This window comes from Rousettus aegyptiacus, unplaced genomic scaffold (genome assembly GCF_014176215.1).
Source record: "Rousettus aegyptiacus isolate mRouAeg1 unplaced genomic scaffold, mRouAeg1.p scaffold_m13_p_1, whole genome shotgun sequence".
NCBI lineage: Eukaryota > Metazoa > Chordata > Mammalia > Chiroptera > Pteropodidae > Rousettus > Rousettus aegyptiacus.
The window spans coordinates 64,967,211-64,986,222 of NW_023416284.1; the positions used below are offsets into that span (position 1 = coordinate 64,967,211).

General features: G+C 34.1%; 1 protein-coding gene across 4 annotated transcripts in view; it reads right to left on the minus strand.

Moving 5' to 3' along the window:
- The window catches only part of DIPK1A (divergent protein kinase domain 1A), a 90,793-nt gene that overhangs the window by 9,905 nt on the left and 61,876 nt on the right, over positions 1-19,012 (minus strand). For all 4 annotated transcript variants that reach the window (XM_016134257.2, XM_016134256.2, XM_016134259.2 and 1 more), the window contains exon 2: positions 13,179-13,313. In XM_016134257.2, coding sequence (XP_015989743.1) covers positions 13,179-13,292 — 114 coding nt within the window. In that variant the 5' untranslated portion in view covers positions 13,293-13,313. The remainder of the gene's footprint in view (positions 1-13,178; positions 13,314-19,012) is intronic.

A 19,012-nucleotide genomic window follows, 5' to 3' on the forward strand; every position in this document is an offset into this window, starting at 1 on the left:
CTGATTCAAATTAAGTGGAGGAAAGGAGATGGGATGAATGGCAGTACAATAATTTTATCATTGATTGTGGTGGGGAATAAACAGATATGGTCCAAGGAAACAGAGAATGAAGTACATTTTTAAAAGTTATAGTATAGAGTTAACCACTAGAAGAGCTAAAAATAGAATACAACCCTTCCTAAATTATCAGAAGGAACACACGTAAAAAAATTAAAGAAATACACACCTCCTAGAGGAAGAGAGAAACCAAATGAATCCTAAAAACAGAAAGTAGATCATAAAATATGATACAGAACTAAGTCATATCTATAAATGTCAATGGGATAAGTACACCTATTGAAAGAAAAATATCCTCAGAAAAGTGACAAAAAAGTTGAAAATAAAAGATGGCACAGATGTACTAGCCAAATGCAAAGGGAAAAAAATAAGTCATAATCTTATACCAGATGAGGTTGAATTCGGAGGGTAGGGGAGAGTGAAATCATTAAATAAAGCCAAAAGGATGAAAGGCTCTCTATAATTATAAAGCACAAAATCCACAATGAAGACATTGCAGTCATGACTTCCTTATAAAGCAAATAAAGTAGCATTAAAATTCATTAAGTGGAATGTATAAGAAATAGAAAAATAAATAGAAAGGCATTAGAAGTAGGAGATCCTAATTTACTTTTCTTAGTTCGTGACAGATAAAAAAGTTTACAGAAAAAGGATATAAAAGAACTAAATAACCTGACTAATAAGGTAGATCTAATTGCCCTGAAAAGAGAGAACAGACTTTTCAAATGTCCTTTGAACATTTACAAAATTAGGCCCAAACTTTAATACATTCCACTTAGTAGAAATGGCACAAACAGTATTTTATAATCATAATATAATAAAACTTGAAATTAACAAAAATCTTATCCAGAAATTTTAAATACTCTTTTAACTCTTGAGTCAAAGAAAAAGTACAAATTGACATTTTCAGTCTCTAGGAAATAAATAACATTTTAAAATATATATCAGAAATAAAGCTAAAGATAAATTTGAAGAACTGTTTAAAGAATATTAAGTTGTAATTACACTAATAAATGGCAAAGAACAAAATAAATGAATTCAAAATTCAAGAAATTAAAAAAAAATGAAAAGCAAAAAAAGGAATTAACCAATACAAAATAAAAATAAAGGCTATATTCTCTATGTAGCCGAGACAATTCCTCTGATCTTCATCTCCCAATCTCTGCTTTAGACCTTCTTGCTATTCTCTGGCTTCTACAATTACCTTCTGTTTGCTCTTTCCCAGAATTCTCCCTGTCCATCTGGTTCCCTTAGTCTGATAACATGCTGCTCACAGATCGGTATTGTCCAGCTCTGGCTCTCTGGATCTTACACCCTATCAGAGGGCCAACATTGGGCTTCCTCTTACGTGGCACAGGAACTCAGGATAGTTTCTAGAGCCCTTCATTTTGGTGGTTTAAATTTTTCCGTGATCTCAAGGAAACATCCAAAGCACAGTGGACTCTGGTAAGTACTTAATATTTAAAAGAGGCCAAGGTGGCTCCTCAAAGCTGCCCACTGGTCCCCCCTACCAACACTTCCTACAGTTTGCCGTGCTGATAAGAACCTTGAAAGAGATCCAAACCCCTGCCCATGTGTAGAGTTAAATGCCAACACCTAGGAGCTGTTGCCCTTCACCTAGCAGAGCAGTTCCTGGGTGAGCCCTTGACCATGCCTGCTTTCTCTTTCAGACCTGGCTGTAACCAAAAATAACAGGTTTCATCTTCATAGGAGGAGCAGACTCAAGTTTGAGGTGGGGGCACACAGGGAGATGCTTAATACTTTCTTCCCCAGGTCATCTTCTGGGTATTTTAAAGAAATGCAGAGCCATCTGGTTGGTATCTCTGCTCAGAGCGAATGGCTATCAATTTCATTGGCATGTTTCTTCACTGAGGCAAAGGTGGTATGAATTCTGAGGGCTTACTCAGGGGCAGGAGTGAAACCTCCTGCAGGGATAGCTTAGGTTTCTGAGGAATTAAGATTGCATGGACTACGTTCTTTGACCACAAAGAAATAAGAAATCAACAATAAAAATAACAAAATAAACACAGGCATGTTCGGAAACTAAAAAGCACATTCCTAACTAATTTGTGGATTAAAGAAGAAATCACACTGGAAATGCAGAATATCTGCAATAAACAACAATAAAGGTATACATATCAAAACTGTGGGATTCAGCTAAAGCGGTTCTTAGAGGTAAATTTTTGGCTTCAAATGCAATGATGGAAAGATAAGAGACAATATAAATAGTAAGCATTCAACTAAAAAGGCTTTTAAAAATCCATTGTTGTTATAACACTAACAGTGTAAACCCTCAAAAGGTTTAAAGATAGAGAAATTAATGGAAAAAAGTCAACAATATCAAAAGCTCTGAAAATTCTAATAAAAGAGTAAACATTTAGCACGACTGATCATAAGGAAAAGAGGAGGCACAAATAAAGATGATTAGAAAAGGGTAGTGATAGTGAAAAAAATAATCTATGGCAATACATTTGATATGAACAATATTTCTAGAAAAATATAAATGATACAAGAATAGAAAATCTTAATATTAATAAGACTAATACAATTTTAAAAATTAGATCAGTAATGAAAAATTAGTAACAAAAATATCAGGTGAAGGAACAGGCTAGGAGAACCTCAGGGTGCCCACCCATCAAGAGAACAGCTGAATAAACTGTGGTATATTCATGAAATACTACATAGTAATTAAAATGAAAGAACTTGGCCAATACTTATGAACATGGAAAAATGTTGAAAACATAGTATCAAATGGACAAAGTTGCAGAATGATATGTATGGTTTAATACCATTTATTAAAGCTTAGGAACATGCAAAGCAATACTATATATTATTTATGTACCCATATACACATAGTGAAAGTACGAAAACATGAAGGCAAGGACGCACACTCAAAGATGGTGGTTAACCCTGGGGAGGAAGAAGGAGACTATCAGGGAAGTTAAGGAGAGCTTTGACTATACTGTAGTGTGTTTTTTTTTCTTTTTTAAAAATGAAGAAAATACAGCAAAAGGTTAAGGTCTGTTATATAGGTGGTAGGTATATGGGTGTTTATCCTGTTTTCTATATGTCAACATTGTTCTAGGATATTTTCATATATGTCTCTTTAACCCTCATAACCTCCTTATGAAAGAAGTATTGTCATTATCTACATTTTGCTGATAAAGAAACTGAGGCAAGAGAGGTTAAGAAACTTGAGGGTAGGTTAGTGATGGCACTGGAATCTGACTAAACTTGACAGTCTGCTTCCAGAGCCTGTACTTTAAACTATTAAGGTAAAAGGACCAGAAGTATCTTGGAGAGGAACATGCAGAGCAGGTTTAAAAATGGCTGTGTCAGAGGTCTGACCCCAGTGCTCCTACTAAGGGGCCCTGGGCACATTCATTTTCTCTGCACAAGTGACTCAAAGTTGGGCCAGGACTTCCATCTTGGTTTTCTTAAAACTGCACAAATGCCTGACACATTACCAAATGCATATAAAATGCACTTGCTGAACGGATGAAGTATATTCTGGGTTTTTACCCAGAAACATGGCATTTTATTATGAACAATTTCTGAGATAGGTCAAATAGAACTATCCCCTTCAACTACCCTGACCTTTGGCTCCTGAATCTTGAAGAAAACTTTATCCATAATTCTGCACCAGGTAAGATCTAAGCATGACCTTTTGGGAATTAACATTCCTAAATCTAACACCATTTATGTTCATATTATCTTCCCTGGTAGACAGTAAGATGACTTGAAGACAGAGACACTGTCATATTTACCTTTGAACTTCCCCTTCCCCTCTAGCAAATAGCACAGATTTTGGCCTTGAAGTGTCTGGTAAACGTTTATTAAACAACCACCATAAAGAGCATAGTAATTTTTATTTTAAACCCTCATTGAGGATAAAATAAATACTCTTTCATAACAAACAGACAAACAAAAAAGAACAAACCAGTATCTTATCAGTAAACTGGTAAGCAGTGAAGACAAGTCTGGCATTCAGCTACAAGAATCACATTCCTGTTTTGAGCAAAGACCTTGAGCCAACCCTGCATCAAAGAGGTAGTCACAAAGAACAGGCTCTTCAACTTGTGGCTTCCATCACAAACCAAAAGCAAATTTCTCTTATGCTTGTATAAAAAGGATGTTTGGCCACACATCACTTAGTTTTGTTTTTCAGACACAGCCATATACACAAACTTTAATCAGTCAATAATCTGCTCTTATGACTAAAAAGACAGAGATTATAAAGAATGTTCAACTTTACAAAAGGAAACTCAGTGGAAAACATCAAAGATTTTTCCAGCCCTAAGATTTTATTACCACAATAATTTGACTGGACAGCCTCTTTTGCTTGCACATAACTCATAGTACCAGAAGATGGCACTCATTGGCTAAATTTTACAAAATCCATCCAAGCTGAAGGAATAATTTCATGAACTATGGAAACTGTACCACAAGGGGAGATAACAATGAACAGATTGCATAGTACTAAGTTTTAAATAGTTTTCTCAGATCCATGTTCTAAAAATGTATTCCAGACAATCTTATCAATTTCTCCTTAGGAAAAAACAGCCGAGTTGGGTTCTTACACAATACCTGAGAATTCTCCAAGTCTCTAGTCAGCAACCTCTCCGTTGGCCTATATCAACTATTTAAAATCTTCACCATTCCCTGCACTCTCAGTGTCTTCAACTTTTCATTTTTTGCCTCTCTCCTGACTTTTTTCTTGGCCATTAATGGTTCTCCTTCACATTCCCTTTTCCTCTTCCTCTACACACACACACAAACACTCTCCCTTCTTCCCTTACCTTCTCTTATAATGTCTCTAATTTTTAAAAAATTCTTCAGCATACACAGCGTTTGTGCATGTGTATGTGCAAGTGAATTTATAGTCCTGGTGCCTCTAATATCCTAATCAGGAATGCAGGAATGTTCAGGTGCTCAGCTAATGTTCTAATAAGATAATAAGGAAACTCATACTCCATATCTTGATCAAGATTGATCCATTTCCGAGATTTTGTTAATTAGCAAATTTGGATTCTTTTGGTGAAAATTGTGGCTTGTTAAAATGCATGGTAATGGTAGAAATGGGCTATTGTTGAAATTAAAGGTATTTAAAATATGTGGATTGGCTAAAATATGAGATGTTCTCTACCTCTTCACAGAAAGGGCATAAGAACCAGTTGATGCTACAACTTCTATCTTTAGGGAGGTATTCAGAAATAATTGTTTTAAAACAGAGGTTCTCAAACTTTAGGGAGCTTCAGATCTCCTGGAGATCTTGTTAAAACAAAGACTGGTGAAACTCGGTGTCAGAGTTTCTGACTCATTAGGTTTAGGTGGGGCTGAAAATCTTCTTTTCTGGAAAGCTGCCAGGTAATCCTAATACTGCTGGTCAAAGAGACCACATTTCAAGAATCACTGGTTCAGAATTTCTAGTTCCCCAATGCTAATTGTAAGGGTACCAAGCCTGCCTCTGCAGTATCACTGCTTCTGCCTTGAGTAAATCTTGCATGCAAAATGACAGAGCACCTAAAAGGACAGAGTTAGAACTGTAATGAGTGAGTTTAGACTAATTATATAAAATAATCTATGACTATGTGTTGAACCGATGTCTATATGTGTAGCAGAAATAATTTTCATTATAACTTAGTAATAAGGTTGTGTGGGAGTAGTTAATACTCACCTATATCAAACATCTACCATTATCTTTCAAAATAGAATCTAAAGAGGATACATGGCCAGATCAGATTAGGTTAATTTAAAACAATTTCCCAGCCAAAAGGTAGAAGCAACCCAAAGGTCCATCAGATGACTAGATAAACAAAATATGGCATATACATAAAATAGAATATCATTCAACTTTTAAAAGGACATTCTGACACATGCTACAATATGGATGAAACTTCAGGATATTATGCTAAGTGAAATAAAATAGTCACAAAAAGACAAATACTACGTGATTCCAGTTTTGAGGTCTCTAAAGTAGTCAAACTCATAGAAACAGGAAGTAGAAGTGTGGATGCCAGGTCCTGGGGGTGGGAGGGGAGGGAAGGAAAATGAGAAGCTGTTTAATGGCTATAGAGTTTCAGTTTTGCAAGATGAAAACGTTATGGAGACTGGCTGCACACAATGTGAATACACTTAACACTACTAAACTAAACACTTAAAAATGATTAAGATGCACTACGGAAAACAATATGGACATTCCTCAGGAAATTAAAAATAGAACTACCATACAATCCAGCAATCCCATTTCTGGATATTTATCCAAAGAAAATGAAAACAGTAACCTTAAAAGATATATGCGCCCCAAATGTTAATTACAGCAGTATTTACAATAGCCGAGATCCTGGTGTTTTGTTTTGTTTTGTTTTGTTGCTAAATCTACCAACACTACTCCCAGTGTCAAGTATGTGCTTCTTGTTTATTTTTCTATATTCTCTTCTTGTCTATAAGCATCTTCAGGGTGGAGATATGTCTTATCTCTGCATTTCCAGGTTCTAGCACAGTGCTGGTAATCACATAACTAAAATAACATGGTGTTTCATTGCTGACTTGTTCTTCAAAACTGGCTTTAACCCTTAATCTCTTTATTGCTTCTCAGGAATGATGTGAATGATAACAATGATACCACCTGTCTCAGTATCACGGTGAACATCACATGACATAAGTATGCGTGCAGCATAATACATGAAGGCCACTAGAAATGCTATTATAATTTAACCAGTAAGATTATCCTTAGAATAAAGCTTATGTATGTTAAGATTTGAAATAAACTTGTTCTGTAAATATTTTTTGTAAGTTCATAAAGAAAAAATTAGTAACCTAATGAAAGTTGACATAAAGGAAGACTATACTTTTCTTCAAAGGAAAAAACTAAGCTTGAACTTTAAAAATAGTATATTCCAAGTAGATCGATTCTATATCTTTTAAAAATATAAGATAATAGCACAAAATGAACCTCTAGAGACAAATAATTGATGCTAAGCAAATGCAAAACTAAATAAAATCATTAATTATGTGTTGCTATCTAACTGAAAACACGGTTCTAAATATCTTAAATTTAGTATATATTAAGCTAGTTGTCTTAAGGAACAAACCATCACCTCTAGAAATCAAATCTTAAAAGAGACTGTAATAAAATTTAGAGGCTCTTTCATCTTTTAATGCTTCCATTTTAAAGCACATGCTCATAAAACAGTCACAAAGGTTCACCAGAATAACAATGAGTTTTATTAGTACCTCATTAGTACCCAGATAGAACCGCATTCTTGATTATAGAGGAACATGCCCAAAATATCAATATTAAACAACACTGTCCTGAAAAAATGTATAGAAGGAAAATTTATCTCCCTCTCCAACTTTTTTTCTTTTTTAAAGAACCCAGCAAACTGAAGAGTCATGCTGCGCCAAAAATTCTTTATAATTAAGCTCCAAATAGGATTTACTGAAATACTGAGTAAATTAGTGATTTCTATGATGGAGAAAATGTACAGTACAATGAGTTATATAACATATTATAATTAGGTTAGTAGAAGAAAAGAGAAAAGTACAACTGGAAAAAAAAATGAATCCTTCCAAGCACATCTAATTAGGGTTAGTTAGTGGTCGCTCTCAGTTTTAGAGAGCAGCCTTCAAACAAAGAGCAGAACACAATCCTCATTCCTTACAACTTCCACAAGGTTAACCTTGGCTTCCCATGGTGCACCAGCCCCACTTTATTTCCCTTCTCTGAGTTTTAAAAGCTTATTTTAACATTTGACTAGAATTGAGATTTAAATAATGAATGTGACAATGGAAGGTTTCATAGTTATAAAAAAAAACTGAAAACAAGAAACTTGAATTCAAACTGCAATAAATGTACAATGTGCAAAATTAATCTCAGTTTTGGTTCCTAGCTCCCTAAAAACTTAAGATAAATTAAGAATACATTAAGTTTATAACATCTTTTAACTAAAATTATTTATTAATCTTATTAAAGAAAACATCTCAGGGAAATAATAGTAATATTTTACAGTGATTTACAATGTTGAAGAAATAGACTTGATTACTAAAAGAGACTAATACACAGAGTACATGATTTATATGAACTACATATCTGGTCTGTTCAACATTCTAGGTTTATTTTTTAAATTTACAACAAAAGGACAAAAGAAGAAACTATATTAATTTATAGGCAGCCAATAGGCCCGACCACCAAGGCTATTAATGCATGATTCTGGAAATTCTCAGATTTTATATTAATCAGAATCTTGCTCTTTGGGATAAAAGTGCTAAGGCAAGCTGGGTATATAATTAGAAGGAGGAAGATGTTCCTCAATCCCTTTCTAAATTCCTTCTATTCCATAAAGCCCTGCAGAAGTTCTAGCTCCTCTGTGAAGCCTGTCTCTATTATTCTATCCACAGTAGAATAGTAGAGAAAGATCTGTCTTTCACTGAAACCTTCTTTAAATTTTAGTGGTGCAACTATTTATAGTACAAACTAAATATTTTTAATGTGATGTGATGGTCTGCGGGTGTGTCAACTTAGCTAGGCTGTAGTCTCCAGTTAATGAAGCAAACAATAATCTAGGTGTTGCTGTGAAGGTACTTTGTAGTCGTGATTAAAGTCTATAATCAATCGACTTTGAGAGAAATTATCTTAGATGGTCTGGGTGGGCCTGATTCAATTAGTTCAAGGGCCTGAAAAGAACTGCTGAGGCCTCCCTGATGAAGAAGAAATTCCATCTATGGACAGCAGCTTCAGCCCAAGCCCAGAAGTTCCAGACTGTCCTGGACAGCCTACCCTATGGATTTTGGACTTTTTTAGCCAGTCTCCACAACAGGCTAAGCCAATTCCTTATAATTAATCCCTTTCTTTTCTTAAATTGAGATATAACTGACATACAACATTATATTAGTTTCAGGTGTATAACATAATAATTTGATATTTGTATATATAGATGCTCCTTAGCTTATGATGGAGTTACATCCTGATAAATCCACTATAAATTTAAAATACTGTAAACCAAAAGTGCGTTTAATACACCTAACCTACTAAACCTCATATCTTAAATGTGCTCAGAACACTTACGGTAGCCTACAGTTGGGCAAAGTCATCTAACACAAAGCATGTTTTATAATAAAGTATTGAGCAGCTCATAATTTATTATGTGTATCACTTTCATACCACCATAAAGTCCAAAAATCTAAACTGAACCATCATAAAGTGGGGACTATCTATAATGTGAAATAATCACCACAATGAGTCTAGTTAACATCCATCACCATACATAGTTAGAAATTTTTTTCTTGTGGTAACTTTTAAATCTACTCTTTAACAACTTTTAAATATACAATACGGTATTAATAAGCTTTTAATACATGAGCTCATTTTATCCTCACAACCACTTGATGAGACATATAGTATTATTAATCCCCTTTTTACAGAGGCTAAATAACTTGCCCAGCTAAGGAATGGCAAATGTGGAATTCAAACCTGAAGCTCTTTAGTTCCAATGCAGATGCTCTTGACCACTAAAACAGACATGACTCCTTACATGCAGACAGAGAGGGAGAGAAAAAGACAGAAATACAGAGAAGAAAAAAAGCTATGTCAGCTGAGATATACTATGAATTTTAAACCTAAGTAAATTGCTCATCACACTCTGTTGATCACCTGTCATCCCTAACTCCTAAACAGTGATCTCAGCTTGGAGGCAAAGCTCCAAATGGGACAGCCGCAGTCATCCTCTGGAGACTTTAATTGATAAGAAATGGAAGCAGAATATAATTCTAGCATAATTCAATGCTTATTTTACAAAACCTTGAAAATGATAAAAATAAAAAAAAATTTCTGAGACTAAAATATATCTTTTCCTAAGGCTGGCTTTAAAAAAAAAATTGTAGTTGCTTTGTATTCAGGAGTTATGTTCTTGAAACTTAACGAAACTGGTAATACTAAGGTCAGTAGTACTAAGATAGCACTAATATTGCATAGGAATTGTTTGATTAGAACTAAAAAGTGAGCAGAAAAATATTTCTAAGGTATATAATAAAGCTGCAAAGTGCTAACAAGATAGTGAAAAATTACTCAGTCGAGATCTGGGAGAGGATAAAATTCAAGAGAGGTGAGCCTATCTTTGGTGGCTGAGTTTGCCTGGAGATGTATACCTGAAATACACAGTCTTGTGGAAGATAAAAATCTAGGCCAGTTCCTACCAAGGGTGGTACCCTGGAACACCATGCTTTGGGCTGAGACCCTGAAGGACCAAACCCCAAGAGTAAAGGTGAGCTAAAAGAACCTCAGAAGGTGAGTTGACTCTTACAACCTCTTTTTCCCTTAGGGATTTTGCTGATACAGGCATGCACAAGAGTATGAGAACCAGTACTGTATACTGGTAGGGAGCTGCTTTTATAGGAAACTAAGGGAACCTCAAGTACACAGCCAGTTATCTTGTTGGGATTTGCCAAATTTGAGGTTTTACAAAATGGGAGGCTAAAAATCTCATTGGAAAGCCTTTGAAAAGCAGAACAGATGTTTTTGCAGTCTTACAAGATATAGACTAGAGTTATGAACCTGCCAGAGGGAGACACCCCAATGAATTTGCAGGCTCTCAGCTGAAATTCCCGGAAGGCTATCCTCTTGGAATGGAAATGAGTCAAAAATAGCTTGAGCTTTACTGCAGGTGCAACCTAGCTCCCACTCAGCATAGCCCTGTTTAGGTGATCGGCTACCATTATATCTGCCTATTAGACGGAAGGGAAACTCACTCTGGAGGCATTATGAAAAAATTACAGGACATGCCAAAAGACAAAATGACATGATTAAAAAACAAGAGCTAAAATGGACAATAGAAATAGGTCCACAGATGATCCAGATGTTGGAGTCATCCAAAAAGGATTTTATAATGATGTTCATGTTCAAGTAAATATGGAAAAAGGTAGAGAAAAATAAATAAAACAACAGACAGTTTCAACAGAGAATTGACCTGTATTTAAGAGAATCAGGGAGACATTACTATATGATTCACCAATTTCACTTCTAGGTATATACACCCAAAAGAACTGAAAGCAGGAACTCAAACAGATACTTGACACCAATGCTCACAGCAGCATTATTTACAATAGCCAAAAAGTGGAAACAACTCTACAGCTGACCCTTGAACACCATGGGTTTACACTGCACAGGTTTACTTTTATATGGTTTTTAAAAAGCTTTAATATAGACTTCTAAAATATCTTTTCTGTTTGCATCTTAGTTTCATCAATTAAAGTGAAATTAAAGAAAAAATAATGAGGTATTTCAACTATAATTCATACTCTAAATATTAAAAACAAATCATGTACCAACATATGCCCTCCTTTTGAAAGCTATCGTATTAACATTAGGTAAAAGCGTATCTATTTCATTTTGGCTTAATTTCTTAGAACAGTATTTCTAATATCACCAGACGATGTTATAGGTCTTCCTGGGAGGACTGCAGTGGGGATGTATTTTTTCCTAATCAACTATATTTGCCTTCTCTGGAGATGTACAATGCACATTAGTATATTAAAGATCTTGAGAAGTCCTCAGTAAAGTCCGGTATTTATCTTCATTTAACCCTCTGTTTTCAAATACATATGACCATGGATATCTTTCCTTCCATGAAATACCTTTTAATATGCCCCAAGGCACATTAAGAAATATGGCCTGGAAGAAGGGAAATGAACATTTCAAATAGTTCGGTTATTTATATGTTATTATAGTTAATTACATAACTTCTGCTTCTTTCTTCTTCAGGTGAGTTTTGTGAGAGGCTTTGTTAGCTTTATTAAACTTTGTCAGTCTTTTCTGATACAGGGTAGCAGAAAGAGCATGAGCTTTAAATAGAGACAGAATTAGGATCAAATTCTGGCTCTACATTACAAGCAAATTCTTCTCTCTCTTAGTCACACTTCTTTATTTGTAAAATGAGCTTTTGGGGCTTTCAGAGTATTATCTTAAGTATTAATGACCATGTAAAGTACCCAATACATTGCCTGGTTCCAGGGGTTCCTCCTATCTTAAAGTTCCTTATAGATGTAGAATGGCCAATTGGAACGAGCATAAGAGTCACATCTTTGAACCTTGATTTGGGACTCTTCTTTACTAATTAATTCCCCTGGTTCTTATATTTCTTATGTTAGTAATTTCTCCTTTGCCTACCTAGTTAAGAGGCTGTAATACTCCTGGGGAATTTTTGTTTTTTTTTTAAATCTTGACTGATAAGAGTACCTACAGTTCTATTGATTTGTATTTTCTTAGAATGTTGGAAAGCTCAGATCTCCCTCTTATGTTCCTATAATACTTGCTATTGTAATATTTATCTTACTTTACTATAATTATTCATTTTTTTCCCTGCTAGACTATAAGTTTGTGTCATGTCCCCTGTTACATGCACTCACCTAGCACCACTGGCCTGGGTTAAGAGTAACCACTCAATAATTAAGGAATCTTTAATAAGTCATAACGATTGGGATCCCAACAATCATTGTTATCAAAAAATGTAATTATCAGATGAAATGGCTTAATATCATTTATATCAGAATATATTAGCAGAAAACAAGGAGTTAAATTTACTTATCCTCAAACATTTAAAATACAAGTGCTATGGAACGAATAATTATTACTAGAAATCTTAGACTGACAGAACAATTTTCCTGAGACATATCCAATTATTAGGACAGAAATTAAATAATAAATGTACTTATATGCCTTTTAGATACATTTACAGTATTAGAGAATAACTCCATTTCTTCAAAAGACATGTTCTGGAAAAGGTTGCCGGTACACACTTTCATACTCTAAACATTAAAAAACCCATCTGATTAAACTAAATTTCAAGTATATTTAAAAAATAAAAATCCCTCTTTGTAATTAGGAAGCTCTCATACTAGTCTGTATTATATATTTAGATTTCTGAATATCAGATTTTTCAAAGTAGAGAACAGTCCTATTATCTTGGTCATATAGAAATGTCGAGAAGTTCAGTACAACTTGAGGGTCAAATTAACTTTTACTTTTTGAAAATATTTATTAGTAAATACAAATAGTAAATATGTGTTATTAATATTATCTATTAATACAGATTTTTTCATATACTAGGAAATAAAAAAATACTTACTATTATTTTCTTACAGTCCTTTCCTCTGCACAGTTCTGTATAGGTGGAGTACTGCACATATATTATCCAGCTTCCAACAAAAACCACCAACCAGGAAAAGAAAAGAAATTTCATCCGCACATATGAAAAACGAGCCTGTGAGTAAAAGAGCACATAATAATCATTCATTCAGCATCAAGTCAGCATTCATTGTCCTAAAACATGATTTTTCCACTCTTCCTGGAAGAACTCGATATATATTCTAGGCTTTCATATGGCAATTCTCCTAGAACAAAGTGTACTTTCACTGAGTCCAAAAAGCACTGGTCTTAGAAAAGGAAGCTCCTTGGTCCTGCCAAGGAAAAGGGAACAAAATACCCTTTAAAGTGTACAACCTTTCAAACACCACTAGCATTGAAGTTTACTTATTAAGCACAAGCACGTGCACCATGCTACCCTGGACATCCTGTAAGATCAGGTAAAGAGAGATACAATTCCTATTTATACAAGCTTACAGAAGACTGTTTCAAATAAGAATCTTAAAGTTCTTTATGGATAATCATAAAGATAAAATTATATTTTAGAAAATAAGAACAGAGAATTTGGCTAATATCTCACAGTGAGGTACAAACAGAATAAGAAAATACACTTCTATTTCCCTGTTGTAGTCCCTAAGGCTTTACATTCCTTCTATTCAAGTGAACCAGATGCTTCACTTAATATGTATTCTAGAGAACTGAGAATATTACAACTATTAATGGCAAGTGACTGGAGAAGACAGGTTAAGATGTATAAAGAATACATTATTTTTTGCATGTCAGCTTGTAAAGCTACACAATGGGATCTTCTTTGCATTGTTTTGCTCCCAGAATTCTGGTATCAAATTGCAACGTGGACTGGTTGGTGGCTTTTCTCCATCAACCTATGAACAAAATATTGATGCCACCATGTATCCCCAATTGGGAAGTGCAGTAAAAGAAGCAGCTTTATTCAGGTGAATAGTTTGCAAACTGGGGAACACAGCCTCCAGTGAAAAGCAAAGTGTGCTCCCCCCACCCCAAAGAAGAGGCTAGTTTATATGGAGAACATGCCTGCCCTGGTCCCTTATTGGTCCATTTCTATACGCATGAAGAATCCAATTTTGCACAGTTTGATTGGTCCAAATAACACTGCCCTGATTGTTCATAATCTCACGTCTTGATTGGTTGTTATGGAGCTGCTATGATTGGTCAGTAAAGATGCAAATGAGGATATAGCTGTATAGCTGTGCAGCTCCAATTGGACAGAGCAGGTCTTAGTCCATTGGTGGAAATATGATTCCAGGGACTCCTTTTATAACGTTTGTGCTCACACAGCAGGAACACAGTGCAAGAGGCTGGCAGCTCACTCTGAGGCTTTTCCTGATGAGTGGTGTGCTTTAGAGACATCTGTAAACAACAGCTACTAGACTCTGGCTATAAATTTCAGCCCTGTTAACTATAAAGTGTTTGACATCATCAAACACTTTAATCTTCAAAAATGTGAGTTGGTCCAGATAATTTGACATTTATTTTTTGAGTCTGGAGCTCCAATGGTCTGGTTTTATAAACAGCAGAATTTAGGACTATGGAGAGAATGGAGCAGAATAAATTAAAGATACATAAACAAACAACGAAAAGCTAGTTTTGCTTTTACAATCACAAGCCAGTTTCTCACACTAGGAAACAGTAGGATACTGTGAGCACTGCGAGCACACAATGAAAGCAGAAAGAGAAGAAAGAAACATAAAAGTGCACCTGCAGAAGACAATGAGTGCAAAGGAAAAAGAAACTCATGAAATACTGAATTCTGTTAGCCATATATGGTTTAGATATCAGTCTATGAAGTTGACAGATGGCGAATTCTAGTACAATAGGCTTGAGTACAACAAATTCACGGTTAAATGATAGGTTTTGAGTATTATTACTTTAACTTATTAAAATATCAGAAAATGTCTTTAATGCAAGATATTTTTATATAGTCTAAATTAATCCAATGAAAGTTAGGATAATTCCAAATTAAATCACATACATGACAATGAGGGTATTTACTAAAGAGTTTGTTTGAAAGACATTTACGATTATTTGGCCCCAATAAGAGGTCTAGTCATTAAATAGGAATGGATATGTAATAGTATTATGAGGCTTAAATATGATTAAATGACATAATACCTATAGAAATAAGCACATTGCTAGGCACAGAGAAAATACTTAACAAATGTTAGCTAAATCAATATGCAAGGGACTGAGCAAAAGGTCAATAATACTGTCATTATGATTTATCCACTACCTTCTTTTTGGACTTGCCAAAAAGAAAACTGAATCTGAATCTGATCGAGCCTTTAGCTCCAACTACCAGTTTACAGAAAATACAGGAGACAGAGGAACATAAGTGACATTTAGATAAGTGACACTATTAGGATGCAATCAGCAAACTCTAGGCTGTGGGAAACACTGCAACAAAACAACCCAGTTTCTTAAAGAAATAAATTATAAGGGGGAAAATAAAGAGAAGCTGAAAAAAACCAAAGATTAAAAAGTATTTAAGAAATAAATAATCACAATACATAGATCGTTTTTGAGTCCTGATTCAAATGAAAAAATGTGTGAGAGGGAATGATATTTATGGGACAATTAAAAATTTGAAGACTGACAGGATACTTGATGGTATTAAAGAATCATTTTAATATTTTAGATATGATAATGGTCTGCAGTAATGTTTAAAAAAGAGCCCTAATCTTTTAGAGAAAGACACTGAAATATTTATAAATGAAATGATATTGTATCTGGAATTTGCTTCAAAACATGATGGAATGGGAAAAGTTTGTGGTATACAGTTAAAGCAAAATTGTCCATGAGTTGATAATTGTTCAAGCTAGGCAATGCGTACCTGCCTTCTTTTGTATCTTTTGATCTACTGGTTTAAAAATCTTTCTACTGTATAAAACGACACACTGCCACACCAAAATACATCCTTCCCACACATTCAGTCAGCAACTATTTAATGACTGTCTCCTATGTCCCAGGTACTGCCTTGACACTTTCAGCACATCTCCAGTTAGAGACAAACACAATAAATCTACTATACAAGTACCCTTAAAATTGTTAGAAATGTCACTTGAAGGACTGTAGCATGGCATGATTTTACTTTTAGAAATCTAATCTTATAGTAACATTTTATATGATATTTTCGATACAGAGTTTTAAAACGAAAAATCTCAATTCATTTAGTAAAAGAATCAGAAAAGACCTTACACAATTTTCTTTCTTCTTCTTTCTGCCTTGCTCCACAGCAGGAATAAGTCACCAAGTAAAGGAAACCAACACAAGCCTGGTAAGTAGAGCCCTCAGTCAGTGTTCAGGATTTGGTCCTATTTTACCTTCTTCTGGACAACCTGCCTCAAGGAGTCTAGTGATGTCACCTGTCCTTCAGATTCTCCATCAATAATTTTTACTCAGGTTTTTGTACAAGTGTTCAATAAAACTATCATAAAATGCTCTCAAATGAGCAGTAAGATTCATAGGTGTTGGGAGCTGAGACTTGTGTATATTTCTCCCTCCTGCTTATATAATTTAATAAATTTGAACGTGTTTTGCTTTTCTACATCACTCGAATAGCTCCATTTTTTATTATCTCTGGCATATGCTTAAACTGAAAAACACCTTGTGAACTGGTTTGCCTGCTGAGTTCTCGTCACGACACAGAATCCAAAAATTTTGGAGAGAAGTCAGATTAATGACGTTCCCAGCAGGGCACTGGACATCACCTCTTGTAGACATAATGACAAAAGGAGTGAAACACATTTTTATTCCAGCATGCCATGGAAAATTACTGTGATTTTGAGGTAACCCAAAACAGGAGAAGGATCTTCACGTGTCCTTTAATATCTGCAGATCCTGCTACCTCATATTTAAAAATAATGACTAAAGGAAAACAGCCATAAATGACATCTGCAGCTATTAACTAATTATATTTCCTTGTGTGGCACTCAGTGAAATGTTTCCAGTGGTCTGTTCTGTACCAATTACCTAGACAATCTAGTCTTTGATTAAGAAATGTAGTTATTGTTTCTGACTTTTTTTATTTTTGTTGAACTATAGAACTATCCAAAATACTGCCTAGTAGCATTTCTATTCTGCTGATTTTGTCCCCAGCTACTAATGGCACACTGCTTTATTCTATATTATGCTCCTGAAAAGCACGATAAAAATTTTAGTAAATATACTATAGTAGTGATTCTCAACTGGAGTCAATTTTGTCCCCTAGGGGAAACCTGGCAACGTCTGGAAAGGGTTTTACAACTGGTGAAACTTTTGATTTTGCTAAATAATTTTACGATAAGCTTCAAAAATAGGCATAAACAGGCAACACATCAAAATTTCACCATTTAAGACTATTACTATTTATTTTATATTCAACATCTTTCATAAACATATAAAGTCCCATTTACTTTACCCCTAAATAATCTCTATGTGGATGTTCTTAATTTGGGGAAGTAGGGAAGAAAAATAGTTACCATATCCTCACTTTTACTCACAAATATTTTATTTAACATATTTAGTGGACTTGAACACTCAAGAAATTTAATAGGTAAGGTTACTGCAAAACTTGAATACAATCATTTCATCATTTCATAGATAAAGCTGACAGACATGTTTGTCCATTTTATTCAAATTGTTAAATTACCAATTACTCTAAAACAATCTTCAAAAAATATATTTTCTTATTGTTATAGTGACATTGTATCTAGCTGACATATACAGTATATTTTGACGTAATCTGGCTGAAAAAACTAGAGTTAAAATTATTGACGCATATCCTCAAATACGACTTTTAACCTTTTCTTTAAATAAATTCTAGATAGTTATAGTAATATTTTTGAAAATTATGCTAGCCATAAAAAACAGAAACATGAAGAAACCATTTAATAGGGTAAATATTTACTCTATATCACAACACATGCAGATAAACTTTATTTGGAATGGATCCTATCCCTTCATTAAAAATTTATGCACTGCTAGCTGGAAGGCTATTGAAAAACCACTAAGAAGAATATCTAAATGTACCAAATTTATCCTACTGATAATTTTCACAAAAAAAGACAACTATGGTAATAAAAGAAACATTAAAAAAAGAACTTCTATGTCATTCAAAACAAGGAAAAATCTTAAAAATATGTAAGTTAAAAATAATGAAAAAAAAGGTTCTAAAAATGTACAAATTCCCCAGCTTGTCAAGAATGGTGGGATTATTGATTATTTCTATTTGTCTTCTCTATTAGACAGATTTTCTATAATGAAAAAATATTTTTTTAATCAGAAAAGAGGCATTTATATATGTATTTCAAAATATATCTCTAGGAGGTATAAATTTCCTGATTACTTTTTAAAAACTTCTTTACTGTTAAACGTATCATTCATATAGAATTATTAAAATATACAACTTAAATTATAATTAGAAAGCAAATAACCATGTAACTACCATTTAGGTTAAGAAATAAAATTTTTCTATAGCCTTCACTGTCTCCCATGGGCCCCTCTCCAATAAAGAGTTAATTAACAAGCTCCCAACTTCTATGATAATCATGTATGTGCTTTTCAATATAGTTTACCTACTGATCATGTATCTCTAAAATGTCTGATATTCACTGCTCTTTAACTTTACAGAAATAGAAGCGTACACCGTATATCTTATTGTGACTTGCATACTTCTTTCAGCATTATATAGTGAGATTCAACCACAATGATGCATATATCCATAGTTTGTTCATTTTCTTTGCTCTAGAGTATTCAACTGTCCAATTTTTTATTAAACCATTTAATTCATTTTATGCATAG